The sequence below is a fragment of the Plecotus auritus genome (genome assembly GCF_963455305.1).
Source record: "Plecotus auritus genome assembly, chromosome: 2".
Classification (NCBI taxonomy): Eukaryota; Metazoa; Chordata; class Mammalia; order Chiroptera; family Vespertilionidae; genus Plecotus; species Plecotus auritus.
This window is the reverse complement of record NC_137771.1, coordinates 107,820,901-107,838,490: the sequence shown is the minus strand read 5'-3', so window position 1 is coordinate 107,838,490 and position 17,590 is coordinate 107,820,901. Positions and strand designations below refer to the sequence as shown.

The 17,590-nt window shown below is 38.7% G+C and overlaps 1 protein-coding gene across 7 annotated transcripts in view; it reads right to left on the bottom strand.

Moving 5' to 3' along the window:
* TRPC1 (transient receptor potential cation channel subfamily C member 1) overlaps positions 1-17,590 on the bottom strand; it is a 189,679-nt gene that overhangs the window by 37,234 nt on the left and 134,855 nt on the right. For all 7 annotated transcript variants that reach the window (XM_080657191.1, XM_080657192.1, XM_080657193.1 and 4 more), the window contains 2 exons: positions 5,817-5,956; positions 4,147-4,290 (listed from right to left, as the gene is read on the bottom strand). In XM_080657191.1, coding sequence (XP_080513317.1) covers positions 4,147-4,290; positions 5,817-5,956 — 284 coding nt within the window. The remainder of the gene's footprint in view (positions 1-4,146; positions 4,291-5,816; positions 5,957-17,590) is intronic.

Genomic DNA, 17,590 nt, shown 5'->3' with positions numbered 1-17,590 from the left:
ACATGTAAAAGCACTGTTGACTCTTGATTAAAACATTCATAAAAGGTATTATTAAATCAAAATAAGAGATGGTCTAAATCAGTGTTTCACATACTATGTTTTGGTGGAAAACAGACTTGAACACATTTCATGAAAGATGGGTATGGCATTAAACAAATTTAAGTAATAATAGTTTGAATAATGTTAAATAAGTTTCTGTACTTTCTCACAGGCTTTAATGTGATGTGAACTGTGAATTCCCAAAAGATTAATAAAATGCAGTGTGTCCCAAAGTTATTTCAGTTAGGACTTGTTTAAGGTGTCACACTGTTATAGAACAATGGAAAGCTATTACAATTCTGGAACAAGTGGAATAGGGAAACTGATTCAGGAAAATTAAACAAATCCAAAAAGCTTTGCAGGCTTCTTGTACCAGGACCTTATCATCAGAACAAAGGGTTAAAACTTCTCACAAAAGAATGCAGGAGAGGAGGTGGAAGGAAAGGGGAAAAGAGGACAAAGAATCGTAATTCAACCTCTCCTTAACCAGACACTACTTAGTGCAAATCATCCTAGATCTGTTAAAACAGCAGGGAGGAGTGCATTCTTATCTCATCCCACTGTTTAAACAGAAAAGCCAGATGTCTAGGGATTTAATTGCCAAGTGCTTCTCATATATTGTGGAAAAGCCAGAACAAAGAAAAGGGGAGACCTTCAGAGTTCATCTGTATTAGGATATCTAGCAGAGGAATTTTTTAAAAAATTTATAGACAAGAAGGTATATAAGGCAGAAACCTCCCACCTGACTTGTTCTTCAGATCAGCTGTGAGCCCATCTGCACTTCATAAGCCAGATGTAGAGATTTGCTTGCCTTGCTTAATAAATGTGCAAGTTTTAATTTTTTAATAAATTCACATTAACACAACACAATTATTATCTGGATTCACTCGTTTGAATTCACTCCTATGAGCATGACAAGAATCGAGTGGGACAGCCCTCTCCCTCTGACTCAGGGGGCTATCCAATTAACACTTCTCTGGTATCTGTGAGAGGGGCCTATAACTACACTTCAGGAAACACTGTTGCAGGATGATAGCACAAACCAAATCAATTCAGGTTTCCCCTCCATATTTTATATTCATATCTTTGGAGAAGGTAATTATGCCTTTTATTTAAAACAAGAGGCCTGGTGCATGATATTAGTGCATGGAGGGGGTGTTCCTCAGCCCAGCCTGCACCCTCTCCAATCTGGGATCCCTCGGGGGATGTCCGACTGCTGGTTTAAACCCTCTCACAATCTGGGACGACTGGCTCCTAACCACTTGCCTGCCTGCCTGCCTGATCACCCCTAACCCCTCTGTCTGCCAGCCTGATCACCCCTACCTTGCCCCCCTGCCGGCCTGATCGCCCCTAACTGCCTCTGCCTCGGCCCCCATCACCATGGCTTTGTCCAGAAGGAAGGTGGATGTCTGGAAGATGGCCAGTCAACCTGGTCTAATTAGCATATTACCCTTTTATTAGTATAGATAGATTATATAGGATAGGATTGCTTAAATGGGGGGCAGCCAGTTTCAGCAGGAGGAGATGCTCTTGGCAGATAAAAACACATAATCCCTATATCTGGACTGATAGCCAGCCATATGCACTATACTGCCAAACCGGTCATTAAAAAATTGAACCGCTTTCTTACACCTTACACCAAACAGCTGTTTCCCTTAAAACCCCTCCTCAGCCCCAACCTTAGGTTCTGCTTTCGCAGTTCACCCAGATTTGGTTCTGATTGGTCGGTTTCTATGCCAGTCAGCATCAAAAGCTCCACCTCCTAGGCAGCCATTGGCTCCTCACAATTCACTCAGATTTGGTTCTAATTGGTTGATTTCTATGTCAGTCAGCATCTCCAGGCCTATCTCTGGGCCTGATCATAGAGGCGGGGCTGATCAGCAGCCGCCCCAGGCTGCTGGTGAGCAGCTGAACTGCTGACATCTGGAAGAGAGAAAGAGGTTTGGCTGCCGCTCCTGATCAGCCCCACCTCTCTCTCTCTCCAAGAGGTCAGCAGTTCAGCCTGCTTGCCTGCTGAGCACGCAGCCTGTTGATCGGTCGAGCCTCCAGTTGTTGTGGATGTTATGACCCTGGCTCTTTTTATATATATAGATATCTCCTGTAAAAATACAAAAGAGAATCTAAATTGTTAGTAACTTTTGATTTCTCAAGGGAAAATAAACATTGCTCAGATTTTCAGGCTTATAACTTAGAGTATACGTAGAGCCAATTACCTAGCAGAATTGATCCCACCTTCTAAAAATAGTCAGCTACTAAAATCTGTGGGTAAATCCAACCAATTATGAGTCCATTCTTTAGTGTAAAGACACTTAGGATTCAGTCCATCTCAAAAGCACAATTTCTTTAACTATAAAATACTATAACATGTAAAATTGGACTACATGAAATATTAAATTTTTTAAGTCTAAAATAATTAGGTGAGGCAATATCACTATTCTATATGAGATTTTCTCAAAAAATTGTTAGGTTTTATGCTATTTTCCAACTTATTGCATTTAATATTTATTAAACGCAATTAAAGAGTATTTTTAAGATTTAGCTTACATATTTTCAAAATCCTGTAGTACAAATTCTGTTTATACAACACCTCCCTTATATTTATCACTTAAAACTTTAAATATGAGCCTGGCTGGCATGGTTCAGTAGTTGAGCATTGACTTATGAACCAGGTCATGGTTCGATTCCCAGTCAGGGCACATGCCTAGGTTGTGGGCTCCTCCCCAGTATGGGGTGTGCAGGAGACAGCTGGTAAGTGATTCTCTCTCATCATTGATGTTTCTATCTCTCCCTCTTCTTTACTCTCTAAAATCAATAAAAATATATTTAAATAAAAATTTTAAATGTGAGATTCATTTTAAGAAGCAGATTTTTATATGCCACTAATGTCTGAAGAATAACTCTATTTAAAAGACATCTATGTCTATGGACTGGGGAGAGAGGAACAATGGACCACAATTTAGTAAAGTCTGAATACCTGAAAGCTAAGGATTATCATTCAACCAGAAGCAAAGTAGATGAACAAACTGTCTTTTCAACTGTTATTTTCAAAAGCAAAGGTTAGCTTTAACATTATTAGGAGAACAATGTTCCAGTGGACAAGTAGAAAGATGTTAATAATAATGACATCTAACAAGTATTCTTTAAGAAATTTTAATCATCAACAAATCAACAAACGACAAGTGCTGGCGAAAATGCGGAGAAAAAGGAACCCTCATGCACTGCTGGTGGGAATGCAGACTGGTGCAGCCACTGTGGAAGACAGTATGAAGTTCCCTCAGAAACTTAAAAATGGGCCCTAACTGGTTTAGCTCAGTGGATAGAGTGTTGTTGGCCTGTGGACTGAAGGGTCCCAGGTTCAATTCTGGTCAAGTGCATGTACCTTGGTTGCAGGCACATCCCCAGTAGGGAGTATGCAGGAGGCAACTGATAGATGTTTCTAACTTTCTATCCCTCTCCCTCTCCTTCTCCCTTCCTCTCTGTAAAAAATCAATAAAATATATATTTTTAAAACAAGTTAAAAATGGAACTCCCATTTGACCCAGTAATCCCACTTCTAGGACTATATCCCAAGAAACCAAAAACACCAATCAGAAAGGACATATGCACCCCTATGTTCATAGCAGCACAATTTACAAAAGCTAAGATTTGGAAACAACCTAAGTGCCCATCAGCAGATGAGTGGATTAAAAAACTGTGGTACATCTTCACAATGGAATACTACTCCGCGATATAAAAGAAGGAACTTTCACCATTTGCAACAGCATGGATAGAACTGGAGAGCATTATGCTAAGCAAAATAAGCCAGTCTGAGAAATATAAATATTACATGATCTCACTCATTTATGGAATATAATAAACAACATAATTTGATGAACAAGAATAGATCCAGAGACAAATGGCAGAGGAGGGGGGATTAGAGAGCAACCAAAGGACTTGTATGCATGCATATTAGCATAACCAATGGACACAGACACTGGGGCGGTGGGGGCTTGCCCAGGGTGGAAATGGCTAGGGGTGAGGGGGTCAATTAGGGAAAAAGCAGACATATGTAAAACTTTAGACAATAAAAAAATTATATATATATATATATAAATTTTAATTACTTACCTGTAATGGACCCAAGATAGAGCTTGTTGTATACATGAAAAAGAGCCGAAGATAACTCAGAACATTTGCAAATGCAAACAGCCCTTCGGCCACCAATGTAGGATGAAATGCATCCCAGTCTTTCCGATCAGCAAAGTCATGAAACTAAGGAATAAGCCAAAGGTAAATAGCTCTCTCAATTTAGGAAAATAAAAACTAATTCCAATTATTGAAAAAAAAAGTTTTAATTATGTTTCCTTGTTGGAGGTCACTATTTATGTTTTATAAATTTCTCTTCTTTTAATAGAAATAACATTGGCTTAACAATAAAATATTTCTATACAGATGAAGCAATATCACTATTCTATATAAGGTTTTCTCAGAAATTGTTAGGTTTTAAGAAATTAAAGTTTTTAAAAACTGTTATTAAACTTTTTATGAATAAATGTTTGCTAGTTTTTCTTAAATTCCACAACACAAATTTTAAGTATGTTTACATGTCAAATTATTAGCTATCCTATTAAATTAACCTTGTCCCTTGACTCAGGAGTCTAGAATGAATCATAGAAGTTCTTCTCCCTTCTAAATGCCAAGGAGTGCTTTGTTACCTAGACATAGTGTGGCCACATGCTCCAACCAATGGGGATAATCAGATTATGTACCAGTTTTCCTGGCATAATTATTAATAGCATCCATCCCTTTTCATTTTCAAAATGTTTAAAATGCTTGATTAATATATGATTTGGGCATCCCACTTCTAGAGCTAAAGAGACCAGTATAATAAAACAGTGACCTTCAACTCTTTACTGAACTGTATATCTATGTATAACCAATTTTTATTTCTTAGTAATTTCACAATTCTGGTCACTGACCATATCTAACATGTTACTACTAATAATTACTTAAAAAATAGAGTTTTTAATAAAGTAAAATGATGTTAAATAACCAGTTCACTTTTTCTAGTCTATAATTAGTAAAACGAACAACAAAAAGACCTCACACATTAAAAAAAAACAACACAGAAAATACTGTATCATTTAGTTCCTTTTATGTGACACCTCAGAATTCTAAACTCTTTAAACAAAGACAGTTAACACTGGAATGTGTAAAACAATTAATTCCATTCAGATAAGCTTTTTTTCCCCCCTGGCAGATATAAAGATAACTAATGCTAATTAATTTAAGTAACTTTGTGTTTTCATTTTAAGTATATACAGGTTAATGTGGTACATAAACCTAGCTCAGATATAAGGAATCATCATTTGGTAGAAAGAAAATGCCTAGACAGAACTGGATTTAAATCCAGTCTTGCTTGGTTTCTTACTGTGTGGACTTGGGTAAGTTTATTAATACTTCTGAGCTTCATTTTCCTTATTTGAAAAAAGGGCATAAGGACAAAGAGTTTCATAGAGTCCCTGTGAGGATAAAATGAGGTAAGTATAAAGCAAGTATTAAACCATGGTGCCTGGCATTTAATAGATAACCAACATTCATAGGTAATTAACATCGTTTAAACTATTGGAGAGGAAGGAAGCAATGTGTACTATTCCTTTGCACAAGGATAGCTTTAAAATGAAAACACATCAGATACAGATTTGAGCCAATGGAATTCTGACTTAGGTAGCTAAATATCTCAGGTTTCTCCTAAATAAATTTCACTTGTGTCTCCAATTGACATATTTAATAGTCACCTTGTTGTGAGCAACCACTTTCAGGGCAAAGGTTGCCAAATAAAGGGAATTCATGACAAAACTGAGTTGATTACGAGATTCTTCTAAAAAGTCTTCCAACCCTTCATACCAGAGTCTTTTAATGTCTGACCAAATCATCCCTAAAAAAGGAAGAAAAAAATCAAATAACACTCTCTTACTTAAACTGAAAAACACTTTTAGGCTCAAATCGTTAAATATATAACATTTGCATCAGCTGTAGCCTCATTAAGAAGAAAAAAATAACAACAAAAAAACTTTCAAAATTTGAAAGAAAATAATCTTAAGTTTCATATGATATCTTTCCCAGAGAGGCAGTAAAGTCAAACAAGCAGAATAAAACAAATAAATTGATGCCACACACACACAGACATCTCAAAGGCTCAGTTCCAATTCCTTTTCTCTATTCATACTCACTGCTATAGTGACTTCATCCAATCTAGTCTAATTGCTTTCTAACATGTGTCAGACTTTCAAATTTATCTCTCTAAATTCAACCTGTATTTAATATAATAATCAGTATCTCTAAACCTCTCTAAAATCCCACATGTATAGACACTTAGCTGCTCTGTCTCCAAATGGATATCCTACATGTCCAAACTGAACTCTTAATTTCAGACCCTAAATTCACTGCACTTGAAGACCTCCCTATTTCATTGGATGGCAATTCCATGCTTCTAGTTGCTCCATCCAAATGAATCATCCTTGACTGATATTTCTTTTAAACCACTCTATCAATATATAGCAAAACCTTTTGGTTCTACTTTCAAAATATACTTAGCATCTATCCCTTCTCACTACCATTTCAATTTCAAGCCACCATCATCTCTTGCTTGTATTACTTTAATAGCCTCCCTGGTTTCCCTTCTTTTATTCTGATCCTAAAATCTACTGTCAACATAGCAACTAGATTAATCCTTATAAAATGCCAACTGTTACTTTTCTCCTCAAAACCCTGTAGAAATTCCCAGAGGAGAAAGGATTGACTGCAGGTCAGAACTCTTTCTCCATGGGAACATAACCTCATGGTATCATCAATTATGAAAACACTAAAGGCCCAATGCACGAAAATTTGTGCAAGAGTAGGCCTTCCTCATCCCCCCAGCCCCCCCCCCCCCCGCGCCCTGCCCCCCGCTGCCGGCACCAGTTTCCCTCCGGCACCCGGAACCGGGGCTGACTTCCCTCCGGCCCAGGCTTCGTCAAGAAGGACGTCCGGAAGACGTCCAGTCTAATTAGCATATTACCCTATTATTATTATTAGAGATACCAGGTTAAGAAAAATAAGGACAGCTGTGTTCAACATTGTAACAATAACCACTCACTGGAAACTACCTGTGGACTAGGCTGACTTTGAGTAAACTCAGAGACCCTGCAGGCACACACAGCAAGAAGTAAAGACATGCTGAGAAACAGGCCTCAGCTCCTACGTGTGATGTCTCTCCTAACCTAAACGTGTGCCTACAGTAGGAGGTACACTCTTTGGGCTTTATAATCACTAGAGGCCCAGTGCATGAATTTGTGCATAAGTGGGGTCTGGCCAGCCCACCCCAATTGGGGCCGATCAGGCTGGGCTGGCCAGGGGGAGGGAACACGGAAGATTGGCTGGATGACTTCACCCCTGATCGGGGTGGTGGAGCTGATTGGGGGTGGGGCCAGCTGGGAGGAGGGGCCGCGGGTAGTTGGCTGGCCAGCCCAACCCTGGTCAAACTCCCAGTCGAACTCCCAGTCCAGGGGACAATTTGCATATAGTCATTTTTTATATAGTTCCTGCTAGATTTGAGGCCTCTCTAGCTGGTGTAGCTCACATCCATCCATATGGCCTCATCTGATACAACTGAGTGTACCCCCTAAGCAGCCCCAAACTTTTGTAAGAACTGCCAATAAAGACCTATTTGAAGCTGTCATGTGGCATGCTGTACTTTCTGTATGTATCTTTCTACAAAGCTCAATACAGCTGGTACCAGGTTTCTGCCTATTGTGTCCTGTGAGTGAGAATGTGGTTGGGAACCTAAATCACTGCTGCTGATTGTGCAGAGTGGGCATTGCATCTTCCCTTATATCTCATTTCACTTGGAGTCAAAACTAAATGCTTTACAATGGTCCACAGAATTACACTACCTCCTCTCCTATTGATCTTTCCTTCCATCACTCTGGTCACACTGGCCTCCTTAATTCCTTACTGTTTTTTGACTCCTGCCTTCAGGCCTTTACACTCTCACTTCCCTTGGTTGGAAGTTCCTCACCTTGATATCATCTGGCTAACTCCCTCACTTCATGTCTTTGCTTACCACCTACTCTTATCACCCTATTTAAAACTGCAAACCCCATGCTCCCCACTCCTAATCCCCCAAATTTGCTCTCTTTCTTTTCCCTTAGTACTTAACATTTTTAAACATTGGATATAGTTTACTTAGTATGTCTATTAACTATCTTCCCCTCACTTTGGATGAGCTCTTCAAGGGTAAGAATCCTGAATGTAAATGTCCTGAGTAGTGCCTCACACATGTGGGCACTCAAAAAAAATTGCTAAATGAATAAATACACATAGATAAAAACAAACAAACAAAACTTCCCCTTTTTTGAGCCAGAGGTTTCTTCATAGTTTATATATATATATTTTTCCCTGGGAGTACCAGAGAAGAGTAATATAATCCAGGATTATTTTATGATACATTGCTTCATTAATATATTTTTAAAGATTATTAAATAAAAAAAGACTAGAGAGAAAAATGGCGGCGGAATAGACAGACGTGTTCCGAGTCTTGTCCCGGAGCAGAAAGAAAGAACAGCTGAGGGTCGCACTAGGAGTGTTTGTTGGCAAGTTTGGGGACAGCTGAACTCCAGAAGAAGGTGGGAGACTGCTAGACGGGGTTCCCCTGACCTGGCAGCTCCCACTGCGGCTGGGTCCCCTCCCGGAGCTGCGGGCTTGGACGCGGAGTCGCCGCCATCTGGAACCGGAAAGTGGAGCTTATCCGAAGCCTGAGAATCCACAACTGCGGCACCCACGGAACAGCTGCGAGCCCCAGAACAACGCTCCCCAATTGGCGCAAACACACGGGTTCAGAGGAGCTCTACACTCCACCACGGAAAGGTCAGATTTCGCCTGAGATAAGGTGAGGTCTCTGGTCCCAGCGCTAGAGAGGAACGCGCGTTTTGCGGGAGCTGGAGGACCAGGGAAGTCTGTGCCTAGAAAAATCGGTGGCTGCTGGGGCTGGCGTGATCTGTGAATGTGGAAGGGGGTCCTCAGAGCTGCTAACAGAAGGGCTCTCTAAAAAGCAACCCATTTTGATCTGAAGTGCAGGGACACCCTAAGAATTTCAGGGATGTGCTAGACTTACGCTCAGCCACGGAGTGCGCACACTTGGGCTTTTTCCTCTTGAAATTCTTGCTTCTGATTACTAAGCCCAATTCATAGGTTCACCCAGTTGGGGACACCCTGGGAGACTGCAGGGGAAAGTTGTTTTTCTGGAACCTGGGGATCGAAGCGGGGAGTGACCATCGGAGAGCCAGCTCTGAGGCAGACCACTCCCACAAACCGGTAGTGAGTGCCACAGGGAAAGAAGGCTCTAACACTCCCTAGAGAGGCCATAGATAAACCCAGAAGTCAATCCAGAAACACTGCCACCCAGGGGCTGAATCACAAATTGACTCTTGTGTAATCAAAAATAAAGGAATACGAATTAAGACACACCGCCTGCTTAAAATCAGGACTGGCTTACATCACTGAAGAGCAGTGGAAGCAGGGAACTGCAATACTGTCCGGACTGAGAAACAGGCGTGCCAAACAGAACAACAGGGGAAGTGAATGACCTTCACTACTCCACATTTTATTTTTATTTTTTATTTTTTTATTTTCATTTTTTGCATCTTTTACTCAAGAAACTAATTTTTTTCCTCACTTGATTTTACCTTTTTAATTATTACATTTTTATTTTCAATCCGTATTATTACTACTGCTATTTTATCTTTTTTTTTTTTAAGTGTCATTTTATTTTCTCTTCATTTTGTTTTGGGATTAATGTTCTACATTCTATTTTTATCTTTCCTTTAGCATCATTTTACTCTATCTCAAATCTACCTTTATGCCATCACTCTCTTCCTCACTTTTCCCTTTTCAGTGTCCTGTTTATCTTACCCCTTTCCTGCTTTAGATTTTCCCTATTTTTTCTGTTTACCCCCTTTTAAAATTTCACCCTACTTATATATCTAATCTCCAATCCCCTGCTCCAAGTCCATACACACCTCTCTCTTCGCTGTCTTAACTATCCAAAAAATTGTTCTTCTCTCTGTCCTTTTGTTGTTGTTCGTTTGAATGTAGATTATATCGAATTTTTATGCTTTTTTGTGAGATTGTTTTGCTTATTCTTCTTTTGTTTATTTTTTTGTTTGTTTAGTGCTTCTGTTTTCCCTTGCCTCACTCAATATTAATTGGTGTTGTAGTTTGTATTAATCCCCAGGTACTTGTTACTGGCATTTGCTGGGATAAGTGATTGTTCTATTGGAGTTTTATCCCCAATATATATAGTCTGTTTCCCTTTCTCTCTTAGTCTCTTTCTTGTCTCTCTTACTTTTTTTTCTTCTTTTTTACCCTTTTCCCAATTTCATTTTGACACCCCCTTTTTTTTTCTTCTTCTTCTTTCTTTCTTTTTCCTCTTCTTCTTTCTCTACTATCCCCTGATTTGTCTTTCTCTGGTGGTCACCTTTATTGGAGGTTGTTAATATCGTGAATACATTTCTGTTCAGTGCCTTGTGTGTTGTACCTGGTAGTGCTGTATTTTGTGCCTTTAAATCGACGCAGGAGAGAGAGAACTACATAACCAGACACCCAGAGAAGAGAGACCATGGGGAGACAAAGACACAGCCCGCATATGAAAGAAAAGCAGGCATCACCAGAAAAGGAAGTAAATGAAATGGAAGCAAGCAACCTTCCAGAAAAAGAATTCAGAGAAATGGTCATAAGGTGGCTGAAAAGAATGGAAGACAAATTCGACAATATGAGCAAGAACCAAGAGGAAATGAAGAAGAACCAAGAAGAAATGAAAAATGACATCGCTGCTGTAAAGAACTCAATAGAAAGCATCAAGAGTAGACTAGAAGAAGCAGAGGACCGCATCAGTGAGCTAGAAGACAAGATGGGAAAAAATACCCAAGTAGAGCAACTTCTAGAAAAAAAAATTAAAAGGCAGGAGGAGAGCCTAAGGGAAATTTGGGACAACACGAAACAAAACAACATCCGCATAATAGGGGTTCCAGAAGGAAAGGAAGCTGAGCAAGGAATAGAAAACCTATTTGAAGAAATAATGACAGAAAATTTCCCTGATATAGAGAAGAAAAAACCCACACAAATCCAAGAAGCTCACAGAGTCCCAAGCAAAATGAACCCCAAAAGACCGACGCCAAGGCACATTATAATTAAATTGGCAAACACCAACGACAAAGTAAGAATCTTAAAAGCGGCCAGAGAGAGACAGAAAGTTACATACAAAGGAACCCCCATCAGACTAGCAACTGATTTCTCAACAGAAACTCATCAGGCCAGAAGGGAATGGAATGAAATATACAAAGTCATGCAAAGGAAGGGTCTGAATCCAAGAATACTGTACCCAGCAAGGCTGTCAATCAAAATTGAAGGTGAAATCAGGAGCTTCACAGACAAAAAAGGACTAAGGGAATTTATTACCACCAAACCAGCAATGCAAGAAATGCTAAAGGGTCTGCTGTAAAAAAAAAAAAAAAAAGAAATAGGAAGCGAAGAAGGAACACAGGTGTAAAGAATAGGAATGGCGACAAATAAGTACCTATCAATAATAACTTTAAATGTAAATGGATTAAATGCCCCAATCAAAAGACATAGGGTAATGGATTGGATAAGAAAACATGACCCATATATCTGCTGTCTACAAGAAACCCACCTCAGAAAAAAAGACGCACACAGACTGAGGGTGAAGGGATGGAAAAAGGTTTTCCAGGCAAATGGAACTGAAAAAAAAGCTGGGGTAGCAATACTTATATCTGACAAATTAGATCTCAAAGTGAAGGACATAACAAGAGATAAGGAAGGCCACTTCATAATACTAAAGGGAGCAATCCAACAAGAAGAAATAACTCTGGTAAACATATATGCACCCAATACAGGAGCACCCAAATACATAAAAAAACTCCTGGAGGATATCAAGGGAGAGATTGACAGCAATACAATCATAGTAGGAGACTTTAATACCCCACTATCACCATTGGACAAATCCTCTAAACAAAAAATCAGCAAAGAAACATCAATCCTAAATGACTCACTAGACCAGATGGAATTAATTGACATCTTCAGAACATTTCACCCCAAAGCCATAGAATATACATTCTTCTCAAGTGCACATGGGTCATTTTCAAAGATAGACCATATGTCGGGACATAGGCAAAGTCTCTTCAAATTCAAGAAGATAGAAATCATATCAAGCATCTTCTCAGACCACAGTGGCATAAAACTGGAAATCAACTACAATAAAAACAACCCAAAGAAATCAAACACATGGAGACTAAACAGCATGCTATTAAACCATGACTGGGTTACCAGAGAGATCAAAGAAGAAATAAAAAACATCATGGCAACAAATGACAATGAAAACACTACAATCCAAAATCTATGGAACACAGTGAAAGCAGTCTTGAGAGGGAAGTTCATAGCTCTACAAGCCTACTGCAAAAAACAAGAAACAGGGGTAATAAATTACCTAACCCAACAACTCAAAGAGTTAGAAAAAGAGCAACAAGAAAAGCCCAGTGTAAGCAGAAGGAAGGAAATAATAAAGATCAGAGCACAGATAAACGACATAGAGACCAAAGAAACAATACAAAAGATAAACAAAACCAAGAGCTGGTTCTTTGAAAGGATAAACAAGATTGATGAACCTCTAGCCAGGCTCACCAAGAAGCAAAGAGAGAGGACCCAAATAAACAAAATCAGAAATGAAAGAGGTGAAATAACAACAGATCCCGCCGAAATACAAAGGATTGTTAAAAAATACTACGAACAACTCTATTCCAACAGACTGGACAACCTGGAGGAAATGGACATATTCCTAGAAAAATATAACCTTCCAAAACTCAATCAGGAAGAATCTAAACAGCTCAATATGCCAGTAACTATGGAAGAAATTGAAGCAGCCATCAAAGAGCTTCCGGCAAACAAAAGCCCGGGGCCAGACGGCTTCACAGGAGAGTTTTACCAAACATTCAAGGAAGAACTAAAACCTATCCTCCTCAGACTATTCCAAAAAATTCAAGAGGAAGGAACACTTCCAAGCTCCTTCTATGAAGCCAGCATCACCCTAATACCAAAACCAGATAAAGACCACACAATGAAAGAGAATTACAGGCCAATATCCCTCATGAATGTAGATGCCAAAATCCTCAACAAAATTCTAGCAAATCGGATCCAGCAGTACATCAGAAAGATCATACACCATGACCAAGTAGGGTTTATCCCAGGAATGCAAGGATGGTTCAATATCCGAAAATCAATAAATGTGATACATCACATAAACAAATTGAAAGATAAAAATCACATAGTCATATCAATTGATGCAGAAAAAGCATTTGACAAAATCCAACACCCTTTCTTGATAAAAACTCTCAACAAGGTGGGAATAGAAGGATCATACCTCAACATAATAAAAGCTATATATGATAAACCCACAGCTAACATCATACTCAATGGGCAAAAACTAAAACCATTTCCCCTAAGAACAGGAACAAGACACGGATGCCCACTCTCACCACTCCTGTTTGACATAGTACTGGAAGTATTAGCCATTGCAATTAGACAAGAAGAAGAAATAAAAGGCATCCAAATTGGAAAAGAAGAAGTAAAGCTGTCCTTATTTGCAGATGACATGATATTGTACATAAAAAACCCGAAAGACTCTATCAAAAAACTAACAGACTTAATAAATGAATTCGGCAAGGTAGCAGGATACAAAATTAACGCCAAGAAATCTATGGCATTTCTATACACCAACAGTGAACTTACAGAAAGAGAGACTAAAAAAGCAATCCCATTTTCCATCGCACCAAAAAAATTAAGATACTTAGGAATAAACCTAACCACGGAGGTAAAAGACCTATATGCAGAAAACTACAGGACACTGAAAAAAGAGATAGAGGAAGATGTAAACAGATGGAAGAAAATACCATGTTCATGGATTGGTAGAATCAACATCATCAAAATGTCCATACTACCCAAAGCAATCTATAGATTCAATGCACTCCCCATTAAAATACCAACAGCATATTTCACAGACTTAGAAAGAACTCTCCAAAAATTCATCTGGAATAAAAAAAGACCCCGAATAGCCACAGCAATCCTGAGAAAGAAGAATAAAGTAGGAGGGATATCAATACCAGATTTCAAGCTGTATTACAAAGCCACTGTCCTCAAAACAGCCTGGTACTGGCACAAGAACAGACATATAGATCAATGGAATAGAATAGAGAATCCAGATATCGACCCAAACCAATATGCGCAATTAATATTTGACAAAGGAGGCATGAGCATACAATGGAGTCAAGACAGTCTCTTCAATAAATGGTGTTGGGAAAATTGGACAGATACATGCAAAAAAATGAAACTAGATCACCAACTTACACCATACACAAAAATAAACTCAAAATGGATACAGGACTTAAATATAAGACGGGAAACCATAAAAACACTAGAGGAATCCTCAGGCAGCAAAATCTCAGACATATGCCAAAAGAACTTTTTCAGTGATACTGCCCCTAGGGCAATGGAAGCCAAAGAGAAAATAAACAAATGGGACTACATCAAAATAAAAAGCTTTTGCACAGCAAAAGAAACCATCAACAAAACAACAAGAAACCCCACTGTATGGGAGAACATATTTGCAAATGGTATCACAGATAAAGGTTTAATTTCCAACATCTACAGGCAGCTTATACAACTTAATAAAAGGAAGATAAATGATCCAATAAAAAAATGGGCAACGGACCTAAATAGAATCTTTTCAAAAGAAGACAGAAGTAACGCCAAGAGACACATGAAAACATGCTCAAAGTCACTTATTATCCGAGAGATGCAAATCAAAACGACAATGCGATACCATCTCACACCTGTCAGAATGGCTATCATCAACAAATCAACAAACGACAAGTGTTGGCAAGGATGCGGAGAAAAAGGAACCCTCGTGCACTGTTGGTGGGAATGCAGACTGGTGCAGCCACTGTGGAGAACAGTATGGAGTTTCCTCAAAAAACTGAAAATGGAACCCCCATTTGACCCAGTAATCCCACTCCTAGGAATATATCCTAAGAAACCAGAAACACCAATCAGAAAGGATATATGCACCCCTATGTTCATAGCAGCACAATTTACAATAGCTAAGATTTGGAAACAGCCTAGGTGCCCGTCAGCAGATGACTGGATCAGAAAACTATGGTACATCTACACAATGGAATACTATGCTGCCATAAAAAAGAAGGAATTACTACCATTTGTAGACACCTGGATGGAATTAGAGAACATTATGCTAAGTGAAATAAGCCAGTCAATGAAAGAAAAATACCACATGATCTCACTCATTTAGGGATAATGAAAAACATTATAAACTGATGAACCAAAAGATAGTTACAGAGGCAGTAAAGCATCAAACAGAGTGTCTAATTACAGCGGTAAGGTTAGGGAGAGGTGGGGGAAATAAGAGATCAACTGAAGGACTTGTATGCATGCATATAAGAGTAACCAATGGATGCAAAACATTGGGAGGTGAGGGCAGGTATGGGAGTGGGGTGGGGGGGGGCAATGGTAAGATATGTACACATATAATACCTTAATAAAAAATTTGAAAAAAAAAAATAAAAATAAAAAAAGACTAAAGTGTTGCAACAAATCATATGGCTGAATATCAAGTTAAGTCAATCAGAATCATTCTCTGGCTTACCAGAAGGTAGAATAGTTCCCCTGAGGAACAAATGAACCATTCTTGAAAAAAAACTGTTCATAACATCTTAATTCTACAGTACCCATATTTTATGTAGAAAAACATTTACAAATATTTGCAGATCTGACAAAAAAAAAAAACTTTTAAAAATTCCACTTGGTCCTTGACTGGTGTGGCTCAGTTGGTTGGACATCATCACATGCACCAAAAGGTTGCTGATTCAATTCCTGGTCAGGGCACATGCCCGGGTTGTGGGTTCAATTTCTGGTAGGTAGGCAGTGTGCAGAAGGCAGCCAATCAATGTTTCGCTCTCACATTGATGTTTCTCTCTCTCTCTCTCTCTCTCTCTCTCTCTCAAAATCAATTTTAAAAATCTTCTTAAAATTCCACTTGGATAAGCTTCAATTTAAAATGAAGAGATTGGGGGGAGTGATGGGGGATAAAAACATAAAATATAATGAACAGCTAAAAACTATCTGAAATAGTCTACATTTTATTAACTCAAACACTGTGACACTAAAACACTAAGAAAAAAAATGCTTACAGAAATAAGTAAAATTGCATCCTGAAAATGCAATGTTATACCTTAGGGTAACTCTTGACAAAAATTAGAGCATGAATTGGAAAAGATTTTTGATGAAAAAAGGCAGACATGAAAGAATAGTAAGTACCACCATCAAGTAGTTTCCCACCTCCTGTGCAACATCTCACAATAAAAATGTGAATCATACACTGGACATATTTCATGCTTCTAAACTGGACTGGAAGAACAAAGTAATTTTAAACTACAGGGTGTCCCCCAAAAATGTATACACACTTTAACAGCTGATAGCTCAATTTTTAAAATGAAATGTATTTTAATAAACACTGCCTTTATAATTATTCAAAGTGTACATATACATTTTTTGGGATACTTTATATTGTAAGCAATGCAATCACTACATAAACAATGTACCATATTCTGGGTTCTTCTTGTTTTTGCTTTTTAGAATCAGTAACTGACATTAGTAAATTGCAATCCCATCATTTGGGAATTCCTCAAGGCTTGCTCCTAGGTCCTCTCTTCTTCTAATTTTATACTTTCTCCAGTGTCACATCCATGACCAGTTTATTCACAGATAGCTGACTCAAGCTTACACTTCCTCATGAGCTTCAGACTAAGATATCTAATTGCTGACATCTCTTTGGGATATCTTGAAACCTTTTCAATTTCAACCTATCCAAAACCACAAATCTCCAAACCTAGTACTGTTTCAAAATACCTACGTTGTTTAATAATCTCCCTCTCCCTCATCCTCTACATACTATGTATTTCCATGTCCTATTAGCTTTACTTTGTAAATACCTTTCACACCTATTTCATTCTCCCCTTTTCTATCACAACCACCCTAAATCCAAGGTACCATCAGTGTTCACTGGAGTACCGCAACAGCTTCCTATTGGTCTCCCTCCACCTATGCTTGCCACGGCCCCATTCTCCCAAGCCATTCTCCACACTGCAGCCAGAGAACCTTTCAAAAGGTAAACCTAATCATGCCACTCACCTACTGAAAAACTGCAATGGTTTTCCATTGTTCTTAGTACAGCAAACATTACTTAACATGATCTAGAGCACACTCATGTCTATAGCTTCACCTTGAATCCACTTTCCCTGCTCCAGCTTTAAACAGTAGCTCCTTTGTACTATGCTTCCTCTTGCCACGGGGCCTTGTAATTTAACCACTGTATCAGCCTGAAGTATGCTTCTCTCCCAGTTCTCCTAATTGACTCCTGTTTATCCTTTAGATATTAGCTCATTTAGCACTT